The following is a 16,757-nucleotide window of genomic DNA, read 5'->3' on the forward strand; positions in this document are numbered from 1 at the left end:
AGATGAAAAATAAAGTAAAAGCACTGGAAATTAAGCAGACCATGTGGAAGAGAGAATTAGCAAGCTTGAAGATAGAATTCTAGAAATGATTCAAGTAGAAGAGAGAGAATTAAGTTTTTTTAAAAATGGAGACATTCTACGAGAAATATCTGACTCAATTAAGAAAAGTAAAATAAGGACAATAGGTATCCCAGAAGGAAAAGAGAGGGAGAAGGGAGCAGAGAGGTTATTTAAATAAAGAATAGCTGAGAACTTCCCAAACCTGGGGAAGGAATTGGATATACAAGTATGTGAAGCTAATAGAACGCCTAATTATCTCAATGCAAAAAAACCTTCTCCAAGGCCCGTTATATTAAGACTGTCAAAAGTCAATGACAAAGAAAGAATATTAAGGGTGAACAAAGAAAAGAAAAGAACTTTTAGGAACCCCCATTAGGCTATCAGTGGATTTCTCCCAAGAATCTTGGATTTCAGCCAAGAATAATCTATCAAGCAAAGTTATCCTTCAGATAGGAAGGACAAATAAAGACTTTCCCAGACAAACAAAAGCTGAGGGAGTTTATGCCACTGGACCAGCCTTACAAGAAATGTTGAAAGGAGTCCTCCTACCTGAAATGAAAAGGCAAAGTTTTGAGCAAGGTGATAGATAGACAGAATCAGAAAATTGCAACCCTATAACAGAATAACTTATTAAACACTTAATTATAACATAAGGGCTAAAGGGAAAGAAAGCATCAAAAATAACTATAACCACTTCAATTTGATAACAAACTCACAATACAAACAGGGATAATTTGTGACAACAAAAACATAGAAGGGGAAGAGGTAAAGGACAGAACCTGCATAGGCTAATGGAGATAAGATGCTATCAGCAGAAAAGGGACTCTCTCATCTATGAGATCTTTTATACAAACCTCATGGTAACCACAAAACAAAAAATCAGAGCGGAGTCACAAAACATAAAAAAGAGGAAACAGAGAAACATATCACAGAAAACTACCAAACTCAAATGGCAGACAGAAATATAAGGAAAAAGAAACAATGGAAATATAGAACAACCAGAAAACAAGAGACAAAATGGCAGTATTAAGCTCTCAGATATCAATAATCACCCTAAAAGTAAATAGATTGAGTTCACCAAAAGATACAGTGGCTAGATAGATTAAAAAACAAGACCCAACAATATACTGCCTCCAGGAGAGCCATCTGAGCTCTAAAAACAAACAGGTTCAGAGTAAAGGGATGGAAGATGATACTCCAAGCAAATGACAACTAAAAGAATGTGGGTGTAGTCATACATATATTGGACGAATTAGACTTCAAGTCAAAAAAGATAACAAGAGACAAAAATGGACATTATATAATTACAAAACGGACATTCTACCAAGAAGACATAACATTTATTAATATATATGCACCTAACATAGGAGCACCAAAGTATATAAAGGAACTATTAACAGACCTAAAGGGAAAAATTGACAGCAACACAATAATAGTAGTAGACTTTAACACCTTACTTACATCAATGGATAGATCATCCAGACAGAAAATCAATAAGGAAACGGTGGCCTTATGCGAAACACTAGACAAGATGGACTTAATAGATATATAGAGAACATTCCATCCCAAAGCAGTGGATTACACATTCTTCTCAAGTGCACATGGAACATTCTCAAATATAGACCATATGTTGGGGAAAAAAACAAGTCTCAATAAATTTAAGAAGATTGAAATCATATCAAGCATCTTTTCTGACCACAATGCTATGAAACTAGAAATCAACTACAAGAAGAAAGCTGGAAAAGTCACAAACATGTGGAGACTGAACAACATGCTACTGAACAACTATTGGATCAATGAAGAAATCAAAGGAGAAATTAAAAAAAAAAAACATAGAGACAAATGAAAATGAAAACACAACATACCAAAACTTATGGGATACAGCAAAAGCAGTACTAAGAGGGACGTATATAGCAATACAGGCCTACCTCAAGAAACAAGAAAAATGTCAAATAAATATTCTAATACCACATCTGAAAGAACTAGAGAAGAATAACAAATGAAGCCCAAAGTCAGTAGAAGGGAGGAAATAATAAAAATCAGACTGGAAAGAAATAAAATAGACTAAAAAGACAATAGAAAGGATCAATGAAACTAAGAGCTGATTCTTTGAAAAGATAAACAAAATTGACAAACCTTTAGCTAGACCTATGAAGAAAAAAGGAGAGAAGGCTCAAATAAATAAAATCAGAAATGAAAGGGGAGAAATTACAATGTATATCACAGAAACACAAAGGACTATAAACGAATACTTTGAAAAACTATGTGCCAACAAATTGGATAACCTAGAAGAAATAGATAAATTCTTAGAATCATACAACCTCCAAAAACTGAATCAAGAAGAAATAAGACAATCTGAATAGACCAGTAACAAGTAAAGAGATTGAAACTGTAATCAAAAACCTCTTAAAATATAGAAGTCCAGGACCGGACAACTTCTCCGGTGAATTCTAACAAACATTCAAAGAAGATTTAATACCTATCCTTCTCAAACTCTTCCAAAAAATTGAAAAGAATGGGACACTTCCTAACTTACTTAATTAAGCCAACATTACCTTGATACCAAAACTAGATAAGGACAACACAAAAAAGGAAAATTACAGGCCAACATCACTGATGAACATAGATGCAAAAATCCTCAACAAAATGCTAACAAATCAAGTACAACAATACATTAAAAGGATCATACACCACAATCAAGTGGGATTTATTTCAGGGACACAGGGATGGTTCAACATCCTCAAATCAATCAATATGATACACCAATGAAGAAGAAAAATCACATGAACACCTCAATAGATGCAGAGAAAGCATTTGACAAGATTTAACATCCATTTATGACAAAAACTCCCAAATATACTTACCATATCATTAGTTCTCTATTTAAAAATGTTTTTAATATATCCACCACACTCCCTTTCTCCCAAAAAAAGTGAAGTAAAATCATTAAAATGCCCACAATCATTGTCTTTATGTTGTGGAAACTTGTATTGTTTTCTTCCTTTATGTTTCCTGATTTTTTTTTTTGTACTTTAATGCATTTTTAAATTTCCCAATGTACCACTTGTAAGTACCCAGGGGTGCTTGTTAGATGGATAATGATACTTTCTGAAGCAATTTTAACCATGCCCCACTCACCTCTCTAATCCCAGCAGTCAAATGCATTATATAGGATCCTTCATTGGGTCCTCGTCAACTTTAGGGAGGAAAATGCTATACCCTCTTTCAAGGACATATATCAATGTCTTAGTTGCCTTTCAGAGATTCCCAGTTCTGCCAGCCTAGAAGGGGTGAATGCATACTCCAAGGATGTAAGAGATGAGGTGACTTGCACAAGGTCATCTTATAACTTAGTGGTGGAACTAGAGCTAGAGTTGAAACTGCCTGAGTCCTTGTGTCTGGCACACTGTCCTTTCAGTTTGTGGAAGTTCTTCTTCCAGCTAACCTTACTTGATTGTGCTGCTATTTGGGCCCATGGCTTCTTGCTTTTATGCAGGCAATGAAGTTGTCAACCAGTATAACTTTGGGAGTGGATTCTGATACCATAGATATTTATCATGCTTCCTTTAAAAAGAGTTATTCTAGTCATCAAGCCATGGTTTCTGAGAGCTTATAGACCACGTAACTTGACTTCCTCATTTTAGAGATGGTGAGACTTGGGCTAAGGGATCTTAAGTGACTTTCTTGAATGAAATAATGACAGAAAAATAAAAGGTCTTGTGATTCCAGTATAGTGCTATTTATTCATTCACTTTCAAACATGTATTAAGTGGCTGCTATCTGCAAGACTCTGTGTCAGGTAGGCTGTGTGGGAATTATAAGGATGAATTAAGGACACTAGTCAGCTAAGATTCTTACATCAAGTATTGGAGACAAGATAGTGAAAAAACTGTTTTCATTGGCATAATTTGGTTAAAATTAAAAGAGGCCAACTCTCTATATACCCCCTAGCAATTGATCCCATCTGTATGTCTTTCTGTTTTATTTTGTTTCCATGAGTCTCTTGTCTTCCCCTTAAGAATGTCCACTGAGAACTGACCACAACATCAGCATGGCACCATGGAGGGATCTCCTTTCCCCTTTCCTATTCCAGTGGTTTCTGATCTTTTTTTTTCTTTTTTGCCATTATAACCCTTTTATAAAGGAAATATTAGACAAAATACCTATATATACTGAGTAGGAAAAACTTCAGTCCACCTCCTGTGTTTCTCCTTTACTCTCACACTACTACCACACTCACAATACTTCTGACACCAGAGGCATGAGGGTTTTTCCCACCAAGAAATTCTCTGCAACACCAGCAGGGTGTTAAATTGTCCTACAATTTAACTCAATTCTGACACTCTCTATCTGCAGATAGCATGAGATCCCACAGTTAAAGTCTTCCCATAAGACTGCCCACCCCCCGACTTCAGATGCCAATGGCAAGTCCAGGTTGTCACCTGTGCTTCTGACCAATTGGCTATAAATCTGAGGTTCCCATGATCCCCTCCTCAGGTTCAATTAATTTGCTAGAGTGGTTCACAGAGCTCAGGAAAATGGTTTACTTACTGTTTACCAGTTTATTATATAAAAGGATATGATAAAGGATACAGAGGAACTTGCAGATGGAAGAAATGAATATGTGGGAAGGGGTTTCAAGCTTCCATGCTCTCCCCATGCACCACTCTTCCAGCACCTCCATGTGTTCACCAACCCAAAAGCTTTCCAAACCCCTACTTTGGGGATTTTTATGGATGCTTTATCACCTAGGCATGTCCAATCATTAACTCCATTTTTAACCCCTCTCCTTTCTCTGGAGAATTGGGAGTGGGGCTGAAAATACCAAGCTTCTAATTGTAGCTTAGACTTTCCAGTGACCAGCCCTCATCCAGAAGCCCATCAAGAATCACCTCATTAGGGAGCCAGCCCCATGGCCAACTGGTTAAAGTTCCACACGCTCCACTTCTGTGTCCCACGTTCACAGGTTTGGATCCCGGGTGCAGACCTACTCCACTCATCAGCCATGCTGAGGAGGCATCCCACATATAAAGTAGAGGAAGATTGGCACAGATGCTAGCTGAGGGCTAATCTTCCTCAAGCCAAGAAAAAAAAAGGAGGATTTATAACAGATGTTAGCTCAAGGTAAGGCTTCCTCACACACACACACACACAAAGAATCACCTCATTAGAGCAAAAGACACTGTTATCAGCCAGGAAATTCCAATAGATTTAGGAGCTCTGTGACAGGAACCAGAGTCATAGACCAAATATCAGAACAAAAGATCCTCCTATTGCTTTTATCACTTAGGAAATTACAAAGGTTTTTGGAATTCTATTCCAGGAAGCAGGAGCAGAGACCAATATGTATATTTTTCTATCATCTCACAGAAACAGATTAAAACAGTGGTGGAATGAACCACTCTACCATAGGTCCCTGCAAAGGCTTCTAAGCTATCTTGTGCTTCTCGGAACATATTTGGAAAATCATGTAGCTCTCAAATTATCACTTTATTCCAAAACCCACCTTATTTACCTATCTTCAGAATCCCTAGAAATGCCCATTCCATGCCAAACTTCCTTTCTGCTCAGAGCACCGCTGTCCCAGGAGGGAGTCGAGGGCCTCTGGGAGAGTCAGTAACAGTCTCACTCTCCTGGGCTTATGAATTTTTAATGATGTGAGAAGTCTGTGTATTTTTTATAGTTTTCGATGGCTTTATAAGTCGTATAAATAGCACATGAAAGCTCAGAGATGGGGAAAAAAATATCACTTTAGGCTGGGGATAATCAGGGAAAAGGAAAGGTTTCATGGAGGATGTGACATTGAACCAGACAGAAACAGAAATAACAGACTATTCTAGATAGAGAGGAAAGGCAGAGAGGCAGGAAGAGGTGGGGCATCTGTAGGAAAAGGCAGGAGATCCTAGTTTGGAAAGAGTCAGGTATGAGATAAGGGGAAAGACAGTTGGGGGCCCCATCACGAGCCATGAATTCCAAGTCAAGGAGATTAGATTTTACTCACCAGGCATGGGTGCCTCAATCAGGTCCCAGCAGGAAACAGAGCGCATACTCAGAAGGGGTGATGAGGCAAGTTTACAAGTTTTCACTATTTTCAAAGATATGAGCAGGGTTAAGGGAAACCAGCACCCTGGGACTAGCAAACACTGAGACAGTGCTCTCACGCCTAGGCCTGAAGGGGAAAGGGAAGGGAACGGTTACCAGAACTCTGGTGAAAACAGCAATAGGAAAGGGAGCCCACAAGGAGCTGTGACATTTAACAGAGGGATAAAGTCAAGCTGCAACCTGTCTGGGAGGTTGCTGAGGAATAGTTACCCCAACCTTACTCCCCTACTCACTGCAATCGCCTCTCTCCCCCAGGTGGAGGGTAAGAAGGGAATGGAAGCCAGAGGGAAGAGAGCCCAATGATGCAGTCCACAATGTTATTCCCCTGGGTCATGAACAGGGCAGAACAGGGTGGAGAATGCATCTGCAGGAATAAATGGAAATATCTGCCACAAAGGGGAACTATAAAAGGTTTTGAAGAGAGAGCCCTAGGAACTGTGGTCCAGGATTACTGAACTGTCAGCAGCCCAGAGGATGCAGGAGAGAAGGCTCCTGCGATAGGTCTGGAGAGAGAGGCTGAAGACGGACTAGAGCAATGGTAGAGAGGGTAAAAAGAAAGGTTTTGAACCATGCTGCCTCCAGATAGATGAGCTTTTTTTCTGAAGTAGTTTCTCACTCCAATCTTATTTTGAGAAGTTATGTATCTTCTAATCAGAAGAGTGATTTTCCTATTTGTGGACTTTTCTTCCCAGATTTGAACCTGCGGTCTCAGGAGCTGGGGTGACCTGATGGGATATCCTCAAGAAGCCTCTGGACTCTGAACAAGAATACTTTGGCCTGCAGAGCTTCTTGTTTGTACTTTTCAAATGCCTTTGGATGACCCAGCACTTTAATCTGGAGACTGCAGCAAGACTAGGCAGCACCTGGCCATGGTGTGCTCAAAGGAAGTCAGGCAGCCCGCCCCTTTACAGATCCGACCCCTCATGTCTGCAGCCTGTGGCTGAAGCAAGCACTATTGCACTTTAGAAATGACCATACTGGGTCCTAGGCCCCTGTGAGTGTCCTGAGGCTCCTTCTTGCTGCCAGACTGAAAACAAAGGGAATTATTTCCCTTTAAGGTTCCAAAATGATTTCCAGAAGCAGAGATGAGTGTAAATTTCCAGTTACAGAAATGGACAGATTGCCAATAGGCTAATAATTATCCATAGTTCCCTCTGGATACTGGAAAAGCCTATTGAGACTATGAGCTCACAGATAGGGCTTGATACAAAGTCAAGCCATAATTGACATGTATTATGGTTTACTGGAATCTTGAAAGCATCTGAGGAGTTCTAATTAACAGAAAGCATTTAAGGACACAGAAGGGCCAACTACAAGATGTGGAGAAAAGCCGTTGAGTATTTTTGTGAGGTCCAAATCACGAAGCATTTATTGTAAACTGTAATAGCACTGTGTTGAATGGTGTTTTTTTAAACTACATCTTTCCTTCAAAAAATTCTGTTTTTTTAATTTCAGAAATCAATGATATACATTAAAAAATTTTGGCATTCTTAATGCTGTGCCTGCAAAGATTTCAGATAAGTAGTCATAATGGTCAAAGTCCCAAACTAGGGCTCCTTTCCTGGTTCTCTATATGACTTTAAACTTAACTTTTCAGTGACTCAGTTTCCACGTCTGTGATACAGTGATACTCTCTAGTCAAGGTCTTTGATGGTTGGTATTACAGAAATCCTGTGGGATCCCATTACATGTGCGTCAAAGTGGAGGGTAACTGGACTCAGCAACAACAGGTTAATCACGTTAAATTTGGTCTTTGTGCTGGGGCCACGAATCTCAGGACATGAGTTGACCCATAAACTATCCAAATGTGTACATTACCAAGTACAACAGAGTCTTAGCTTAGTGGGCCTAAAGCAAACTCTTTAACTGGTGCTCAAACTAAAAAGAATTTGGGGTTGGGAATGAAGGGGTGTGAAAATGAGTAACAGACAAATTATACGACATCCCAGTTTCTCAATTCTCGGTCTATACAAATCAAAGAATGCCTCTGAAGAATAAAACTTAATAGTTTATTCTTCAAAGTCTTCCAGATGTTCTACTTTTGGCTAAGTGGTTTCCTCAAGGCCCATCCAGGTCAGTAAGTTTAATATGCCATCAAGCCAGTTGACTCCCACAAGTTTGAAAGACTTTGAGGCACAATTTGATGCCCTCTTCAGAAGAGTGGGGTCCCAGGGCGGTTTCCCAGGTCCCATGTGTTGGTCTGGGGTCCCTGCTGGAGGAATAGCACCTTCGAATGCTGTGGAGATCAGGGCAGGCAGACAAGGCCTCCTCCCCAAAGAAGCAAGCCCACCTATGTGGGGCCCCACCTCCCCCAAGATGTGTGATTGGCATACTGGGTGGTGGTGTTTGACTCTATTAGGAACCTGGTGGCATAATGGCTTCTGTCAAAATACCACCTTTGGTCCTAGATTTGGGCTATTTTCTAGAAAACCAAATAGGGACAGGGCTCCCAAGCCCCAGTATCCTGAGATTTAGGCTTCTTCAGGGAAGAAGACCCTAAAGCAGTGTGTCCTAACGTAAGAAATGTTCTATACTACAGCATACCATCCTAACATCTAACATTTATCAAGTACTCACTATATGCCCCATATTGTTTAGCATTTTATACATATTGTTGGAATGAATTCTCTCAAAACCCTCTGAAAAAAGGCACTATTTATGTCTCCATTTTAAAGATAAGGAAACTGAAGAATAGAAGTTAAGAAATTTGGTTAACACTGCCTCTTTAGCTTGGAAGGGATGAAGTTAGGGTGATGAAACCATATTCATTCTACCCTGTAACGTGCCCTGATTTCCCACGGGATGCGACTTTAAGTGGGGACTTTACCAGTTACATGTGCCTTGTGGTCTCTTTTGCTGCTCGAGGATTAATTTCACTTTTACTCTTTCCAAAGAGGCACTGTGGGAGGGTGGGGGAGTGCAGGCTCTGATGTCGGAGATTCCAACCCCAACTCAATTATATATGAGTTACACAACTTTGGATATGTTAGTTGATCTCTCTAAGCATCAGTTTCCTTATCTAAAAAATGAATAATGTAAGAAAGGTATTTAGTACCTTCCTTTATCAGGCACTTAGTGCATCAGGCACATGGTAAATACCTGATAAATATCAAGTATCATCGGTAATCCCCCTATGTACTAGCCACTAGCCCTTGCCAAATAGTCAGTGCCCAGACACTATCAAGCTAATCTGTCTGCAGGATATTTCTCCTAAATCCTACTGCTAAAGGAGCAGTGAGCTATGCTCCAAGGAATTCCCAGCTGAGGTCTATCAGCATGGGTTTCGTGTCCCCTAGACTCTCCCGTACATTCTTCAGCAAAGTCAAAGGGCTCACCAGTCCTCAAGTATGGTTTATACTGTCGCCTCCACCCAGAACACCTCCTTTCTGGGACACGTCCTTTCTGGGACCTCAATTCTCCCCGGAAAATCCTATTCATCCTCAGATGCCAGCTCTGCTCATGAATATTCTCTGATTTTCTCCAATTAAATATGAGCTCTCTTTACTTTGGGCAGAGCAATGCTTTCTTTGTCCCTCTCTGAAGCAGTTATCTTTCTCAGTTTTGAATCATGAGGATTTGAGCACATGCCCCTTAGACTGTAAACTTGTGGAGGGCAGGGAGAGAGTAGGATTTTGTCAGTCCTGCAGCCTCTTTATGTGATAGGTGCCCCGTGCGTGATTGTCTCTGAGACTCACTGTAATACTGAAGAGAAGGCTACACTTAACATTCTTACTTTTTATGACCTTAACATGATTGAATAAAAAGTATATAATTGCAATCCTTAAAACAAAAGAGTTGGATAAGTTCTAAGTCTTTAAAAAAAAAAGTACCTTTTACAAAGGAAGCAAAAAATAGCATTTGGGAGAGTTTGAGGAATTGAGAAAGATGAAACAAAAATCACCTATGACCTCATCGTCCAACACAAGTATTTTCATTTTTGCTGTTAGCATTTGTTCTTTGTCTAGACACATCTATAACTTCAGCTAGAGTTATAACATGTAATTTTCTATCCTTTTTTCAAATTTGTCATAGGATTATAAGCTTACACCCATGTTGTTGACTAATCTTCCTAAGTATAATTTTTAATGGCTGCGTGGGTCACAGATCCATGATGAGATGGAATTGGCCCAAATTCTTTTTATCACCTGACCACTATAAGCACCTATTTTCACTAGTGGACCACAGGGCTATTTGGGGTTCCTAAGGATTAGTGTCATTTCAAAGCAATGTTTAGGAATCCCTGAAAAATCTGGGTATTTCCATTTCCTCCATACACAGACATCTTAGTAAATGATTTCAAGTCCCTTTTGGGATAGCATGGAGGAAGATCTACAGAAAGTAGTTGTGGCATTGTTACAGGGTTCTTTCTCAAGGGGTCCAGTTTTTCTCTTCAACCAGGAGCTTCAGATCAATGAACTGGTAAGGTCTAGGAATCGGGGAAGAAGCTGTGATTCTCAGTTGTGGGAACTCAAGTCAGATCTCTATTATATAAATCAAGCAATGCTTTAGTAGGCTGGCCATCTATTTAATTCTTAGGGCCAACCACCAAAGATTCCTATGAGTAAAAAATTCTATTGCCACTCTGGGATCTCATCATCCTGATTGAATCAAGAAGCCCATCTCAGTGGCTGCATTTCCCACCCTCATCCTTGGCCTACAGAAAACAGCCACCTGGGGGTATTCAGGGTTGCTGGGGCTCCCTCACTAATGCATTTCTCAATGCTCTAGTGAAGGGAATATTTCTTGGATCCTTTCAAGGTGAGGAAAGATGCACAGGTTACATGTGATAAATTACTCCATTATTCTTACCTCCCTAAGCCTTTAGAATCCTTCCTGTACATTATTGTGGAGAAATTCTATCAGCTCAACATCATTGAATGTAGCCTACTGTTGAGCACAGGTTTCAGTCAACCAACTAAGCAAATAGAGAAACTCTCAGCTATTGAAGTTAATATATTTGTTTCAGCTAGCTTTTGCTGTATAACAAAACTTAATGGCTTATGTTTATCATTTATGTTTTCTTGATTTTGTAAGTTAGCAATTTGGGCTGGGCTCAGCTGGGGCGATTCATTTCTGCTTCCCATGGTGAGCTGGTCTCACTCATGCGTTTGCAGTCAGTCAACAGATTGCCAGAGGATGCTGGTCCTTGATGGCCTCATTCATGTGTCTTGGAATCAGTGCTGGCTGTTGCTTGGGTCAAGTTTCCTCCAGCAGGTTAGTCCATGCTTCTCCAACATGGCAGCTGGTCCAAAAACAGCAAAAGAGAGGGTAAGCCCCAATGTACGAGCGCTTTTCAGGTTTCCATTGCATCACATTTGCCAAAGCAAGTCATATGGCCATGCCAAAAATCGATGTGGAAGAGGATTACATGAGGGTGTGATATACAAAGTGGTGTGATTACCTGGGGAGTATTCCTATAACAGTCTACCATAGACTTAAGTCCAAAAATCTATGGAAATTGTATTATATCAGGGCTACCTAAATTTGGCCCCAACCCAATGTTACATTCTGTTCTCCTTGGTCTAATACCGTTAGAATCCATCCCCATATATATTAGCTAGGTTTCTTCTAATATCAATTTAATAAAATCTTGTGATTCTTTCGAAGTATAAGCCTTTTCTTCCTGAGCCAGACTCTGCCCTTCTCCCCATGAATATGCTCAGATCTGACTCTAGACAAAAGCCTGAAGGCCATGAGTGTTAGGAGCAGTGGAGCTTAAAAATAATAGGGATCCCCGTGCAAGGCAATTGCCTCCTATGTGGTTATTACAGGTTGCCAAGCAAAGGAAGGCTAGTATCATCAAATAGGAAATGGGAGACTTCTTCCACTATCAAGGGAAGCTCAGGGAACTTGGGGTGTTCAAGATTCTCAGCTTCATCCAAGCCCACTTGAATGTTCCCATTCCTAGTCTCAGAGTCCTATCCTTTCCAAATTACTGCCTGAACTTTCACAGTTGAGACTTGGCCAGTCTGTGAATGCTTGATTTGGATCTGATTTTTTAGACATGTCTGTCTTGTAAGTAGAAGGAATAAGAGTTACTTTTAGGCAGCCTTAGAAGCCCTCTGAGGGCCGGCCTGGTGGCACAATGGTTAAGTGTGCACATTCCACATCTTGGCAGCCCGGGGTTCACTGCTTTGGATCCCGGGTGTGGACATGGAACAGCTTGGCACGCCATGCTGTGGTAGGCGTCTCACATATAAAGTAGAGGAAGTTGGGCATGGATGTTAGCTCAGGGCCAGTCTTCAGCAAAAAGAGGAGGATTAGCAGCAGTTAGCTCAGGGCTAATCTTCCTCAAAAAAAACCAAACAAACATAGAAGCCCTCTCATGCCCTGAAGATGATCTGAGCTGAAAGCTTGGAGCTTGTTATTGTCTTCCTGCAAGTACTATAGTGCAATCAGAAGCAGCCATCTCACCTTACATTCCTTGTAATCATCTCTACAACCATAATGATCAAATGCAGCAGTTAATTGATGTCCAAAAGATTTCCTCCCATTGGCACTCAAACCTAGCAAGAATAGATGATAATTTAATGAATTGTGATACCATTGCATGCCATAGATTACCATTCCCATTTTCCATTAGCAAAAAGTTCAGCTCTGAGTTCAAAGCAAATCAATTCCAGAATCCTGTATTTGAGAGTCTGCTTCCTAGTACCACTCCTAGCATCAAGTACCATATCAGTCAGGGTCCAGTCAGGAAAGCAGAGTGGATTTAATATCAGGAATTGGTTATAAAGATATTAGAAGGCAGAAAGAGCAAAAAGTGGATACTAAGGAAACCTAAATATTAGAGCTGCAGAGAGCAGCTACCTTTCTGTGGGCTGCAGCTACATTCAGGAACTGAAAACAGGAAGGAATTCTCCTCCCACATTCCGGTGCCCTAGGGTTTCCCATTTATTGAACTTACCAGAAAGCTAGCTGGCAAGGGAGGATGGTCAATGAGATCTGCCGAATCCCAGCCCCAGCACGAAAGAGCGGAGCAGAGGAAGGGAGTCTTGGAACTGAGAACAGGAGGTAAATAACCAACTCATTCCTGAATCAAAACTTTTCTAGGTAAATGGAAATGTATTCCTTAAAAGAGGAAAATACAGAGACTATGAATTCCAATTAGACTGTAGCACAAGAAACTTTCTTAAACTTTGTGGCATCTGACCATGTAACAAGGGCCTAATATATGTTTATTGATTAATGGAACAAGAAAATAGCAGTTAGGAACTGCTTTGGTCATGAGCATAGGACAAATAAGTTTATTTTTAAATGCCTTTTGTAGAACAAGTTGAATCAGTTTTATCATTTGGTTGCAAGTGAGAGAAGACCTGATATAAACTGGCTTAAATTTTTTTTAAAAAACAGCTTGGATTGGCTTAAGCAACTTAACAGCCAAAGGTGCAGCTGGGTCCAGGCCTCTAACAATGTCTTCAGGATCCAGATCGTCTCTACCATCTCTTCACTTTGCTTCCTTTTTGTTGATTCTATTTTCAAACACGGCCTCCCCTCGTGATCACAAGATGGTTGCCAGTAGTTACTAAACCTTCCATGTTCAAACCCACAAGACAAAATAGCCAGGGTATTTTTTCTAGCATTCTCATCAAAATCCAGGGGTTAAACTCTGGACAAGCTTATGTCATATACCCTCTCCTAAGCCGATTATTGGAAGAAAAAGGAAGAACGTGTGAATGATGACTTAAGTTTGGTGCTCCACTCAGAACATGTGAACTGAAAGTGGGGATTATGGAAAGTTTCAAAAATAGGAATGGATGCTGGAGAGGCAGACGCCAATATTCATTGTCAAAGTCATTTATTTGATCAGGCAACAATTGGTGAGCTCTTACTATCCACAAGTCCCTGTGTTAGAGGCTGGGAATTTTAGGTGGCTAAGTCACAGTCTTTATCTTCAAGCAGTTAACAACTAGGCTGGGAAGCCAAAGATGAATGTAGCCCTGGTGTCTGCTGGACGTGGGACAGATGCACAAAAGTCAAAGTGATATTCTTTGTGCTGAGGTGTTGGAAGCGCCCAAATGGATCTGTGGACTTTTCCTGGAATGTATAGCACAAGATGTCAGTAGCCTACTCTAAGAAAAATATCACTATTGTATGAAATACCAGAGGAGAAATACTTCCAAATTTGAAACAAAAATGTCACATTTTTCAGAAGTTGATTGTCCCACCTTTCCTGATAATATACTTCCTACCTGTCATGCATATAGATGTGTCAAAGTGCTGAGAAGAGTTTGGAATATATGTTCCTCCTTGTGTTGAGTTTGAAGAATTAGACTGCCCATGTCATATTGCTGGTAGCCATCATGAGGTTAATTAAGTTTATCATTATAGCTAACTTTCATACGATGTGCCAGACATTGTTCTAATTGCTTTACATGTATCATCTCATTTAAACTTCACAATTCAATGAAGTAGGGACTATTATTTTCTCCATTTTACAAAACAGCAAACTAAATCCCAGTGACATTAGATAAATTGCTCACATCACACAGCAGAGCTAGATAAGATTCTGCAAGCCAGCCATGGTGACAAGAGCCCAGAGGTCCTAGACCTGTAACACAGTCAAGCTTTCATCATAAGGTATGTTGTAATTATGTATGTGTTTGGTTTTCTCCAAAAGTCTGTGAGGTACCTAGGAGCAGGAACTAGGTTTTTATTCATTTATGTAGGCCCAGAATCCAATACAAAGATTGGCACATAGAAGATGCTTAATGAATACTGTGGAATTGAATTGAAGGCAATGTGCATGGAGTCTAGGAAAAAGAGGCCAACATGGAAAAATGTGTTCGTGAATCCCAAGCATATCCAATGGAGAGGGGTCCCTGTCCCTTCGGCCCATGCATTCCTACCACTGGTCAGGTCTGTCCCTCCAGTGGTGATGAATGCATCAGATTCACATAGCTTGATGACATTCGCCATTAAAAATCATTTCAGGCACCATCCCCCTTCCCCACCCCATCCTGATTCTGTGGTTATTGAGAAACCTGATTATAATTTGACTTCTCATATAGACATTTTTACAGGAATAGAATGTTCTGGAGCAACTTCTGATCTGCATGTTAATGGCATTTCTTGTAATAGAAAAGTCTTTTAGGAGTTTGGCTAGCATCCAGTTTTTAAGTCTAATTCTGAATGTACTGACAGAATCAATTTTCTGGACCTTTAAGATAAGACCTTGATGATGCCAACAAGAAACTCTTTTCCTATAAGGAGGCTCATGGTTGTCATCAGCTGCCTCCTATCATGTATCTTGTCTGTAACTGTGTATTCTCAACAGCAGGCTCCTCTTAAGAGAAGTAAACTCAAAGAGAGTAGCACATTTTCTGCTCAGTTCTGTTTGTTCTATAAAAATAGAATTCCGTCTTAAAACAGAACAGCTGCAAGAAATACGGAGGAAGCAACTAATGCCCGGAATGTTGAGTTGTACAGATCAAAGAGGAATATAATGAGGCTGCTCGCTGGTCACATCAGGCAACTTCCCAGTGTCTCAGTGCCCCTTGCTTTAAAATTCAGAAAATAAAATGCTCAACTTACAGGTAATTTAAAATTTAAATCAAAACAAACCTTAAGTAGGCCTTTTCAATCATTACATTGGCAAAAGCTTTAAAATTATAACACTTAATGCTCCAGAACATGTTGTTAAATTGGTAGACTCATAAACTGTTAGTGGCCATATAAATCAGTACAATTTTTTTTGGAAGGTGATTTGTTTGTAGATCAGAGGCCATACAATTTGTCATACATTTCTTCAAGTAATTCTACTTCTAGGAATCTACTCTAAGGAAATAATCCAAAAATACAGAAAAAGCTAAAGACATGGAGAGTTTCATTGGAAATATAATTATATGATAAAAAAAAAAAAGCTTTGCCATAACATTGAAAGAAAAAAGCAAGGTACAAAACTCTATGCTCAAATTACTCAAGTTAAAAAAAAATTAACTCAAAAAAATATACTTGCATATGTTGCAAGAACCATGTCAAGGCTCAAACTTTTACCCAAAAATACCATTCCAATGATTTTTCTAAAGGAAATCCATAGACTGAAGTGAAACTCATATTCTATGAAAAAAATACATTAATTACAGTATTATCTACATGACCCCAAACTGGAAATAACCTGTCAAAGAAAATGACAGTGAGTTAGTCATAGTGATTTGTGTTTGCATTATAGAGAAAAATAATTATAATTTTAAGCAAAAAAAAAAGAGTTTGTATATATTGAGCACTTAGTCTGAGCTCCTCACTGTGTCATCAATTTACATATGTTATCTCTCTTCATGCTCACAGATGGGTGGAGAGGGTGCTATCCTCAGGGTCAGATGAGAAAATTGAGACAAAGTTGCTCAGTAATTTTCCCAAGTTAGTAGGGCCAGGATTCAAATCTAAACTAACTGATACCGAAGCCATTTCTCCATATCCAACATGTTATAAAAGCACTAGAGGCCTGAGGATAATAAGCAAAGGTGAAAAATAGAGACGGAGAGAGAATCAGAGTGGGGCAATGATGTGAGAGGTCTTATAATAATGGTTTCCTTTCAATTACAATGTTATGTCCAAATAAATAAATAATAAAAAAGGGAGAGTGGGACAAAGTC

General features: G+C 39.7%; 1 protein-coding gene and 1 long non-coding RNA gene across 8 annotated transcripts in view; one reads left to right on the forward strand and one right to left on the reverse strand.

Moving 5' to 3' along the window:
* The window catches only part of PDCD1LG2 (programmed cell death 1 ligand 2), a 70,423-nt gene extending 62,767 nt beyond the window's left edge, over positions 1–7,656 (forward strand). For 2 of the 3 annotated variants that reach the window (XM_008525238.2, XM_008525236.2), the window contains one exon: positions 6,855–7,656. In XM_008525238.2, the coding sequence (XP_008523460.1) occupies positions 6,855–6,860 (6 nt within the window). In that variant the 3' untranslated portion in view covers positions 6,861–7,656. Of the gene's footprint in view, positions 1–5,026; positions 5,185–6,854 lie in introns of all 3 variants that reach the window. The other variant, XR_011531459.1, reaches the window with a different exon arrangement.
* A 2,226-nt stretch (positions 7,657–9,882) lies between these two features.
* The window catches only part of LOC103554261 (uncharacterized), a 38,671-nt gene continuing 31,796 nt past the window's right edge, over positions 9,883–16,757 (reverse strand). For 4 of the 5 annotated variants that reach the window (XR_011531463.1, XR_011531462.1, XR_011531461.1 and 1 more), the window contains 3 exons: positions 13,070–13,163; positions 12,577–12,668; positions 9,883–11,404 (listed from right to left, as the gene is read on the reverse strand). This is a non-coding gene — a long non-coding RNA (uncharacterized lncRNA). The remainder of the gene's footprint in view (positions 11,405–12,576; positions 12,669–13,069; positions 13,164–16,757) is intronic. The other variant, XR_545657.2, reaches the window with a different exon arrangement.

Source organism: Equus przewalskii, chromosome 22 (genome assembly GCF_037783145.1).
Source record: "Equus przewalskii isolate Varuska chromosome 22, EquPr2, whole genome shotgun sequence".
Classification (NCBI taxonomy): domain Eukaryota; kingdom Metazoa; phylum Chordata; class Mammalia; order Perissodactyla; family Equidae; genus Equus; species Equus przewalskii.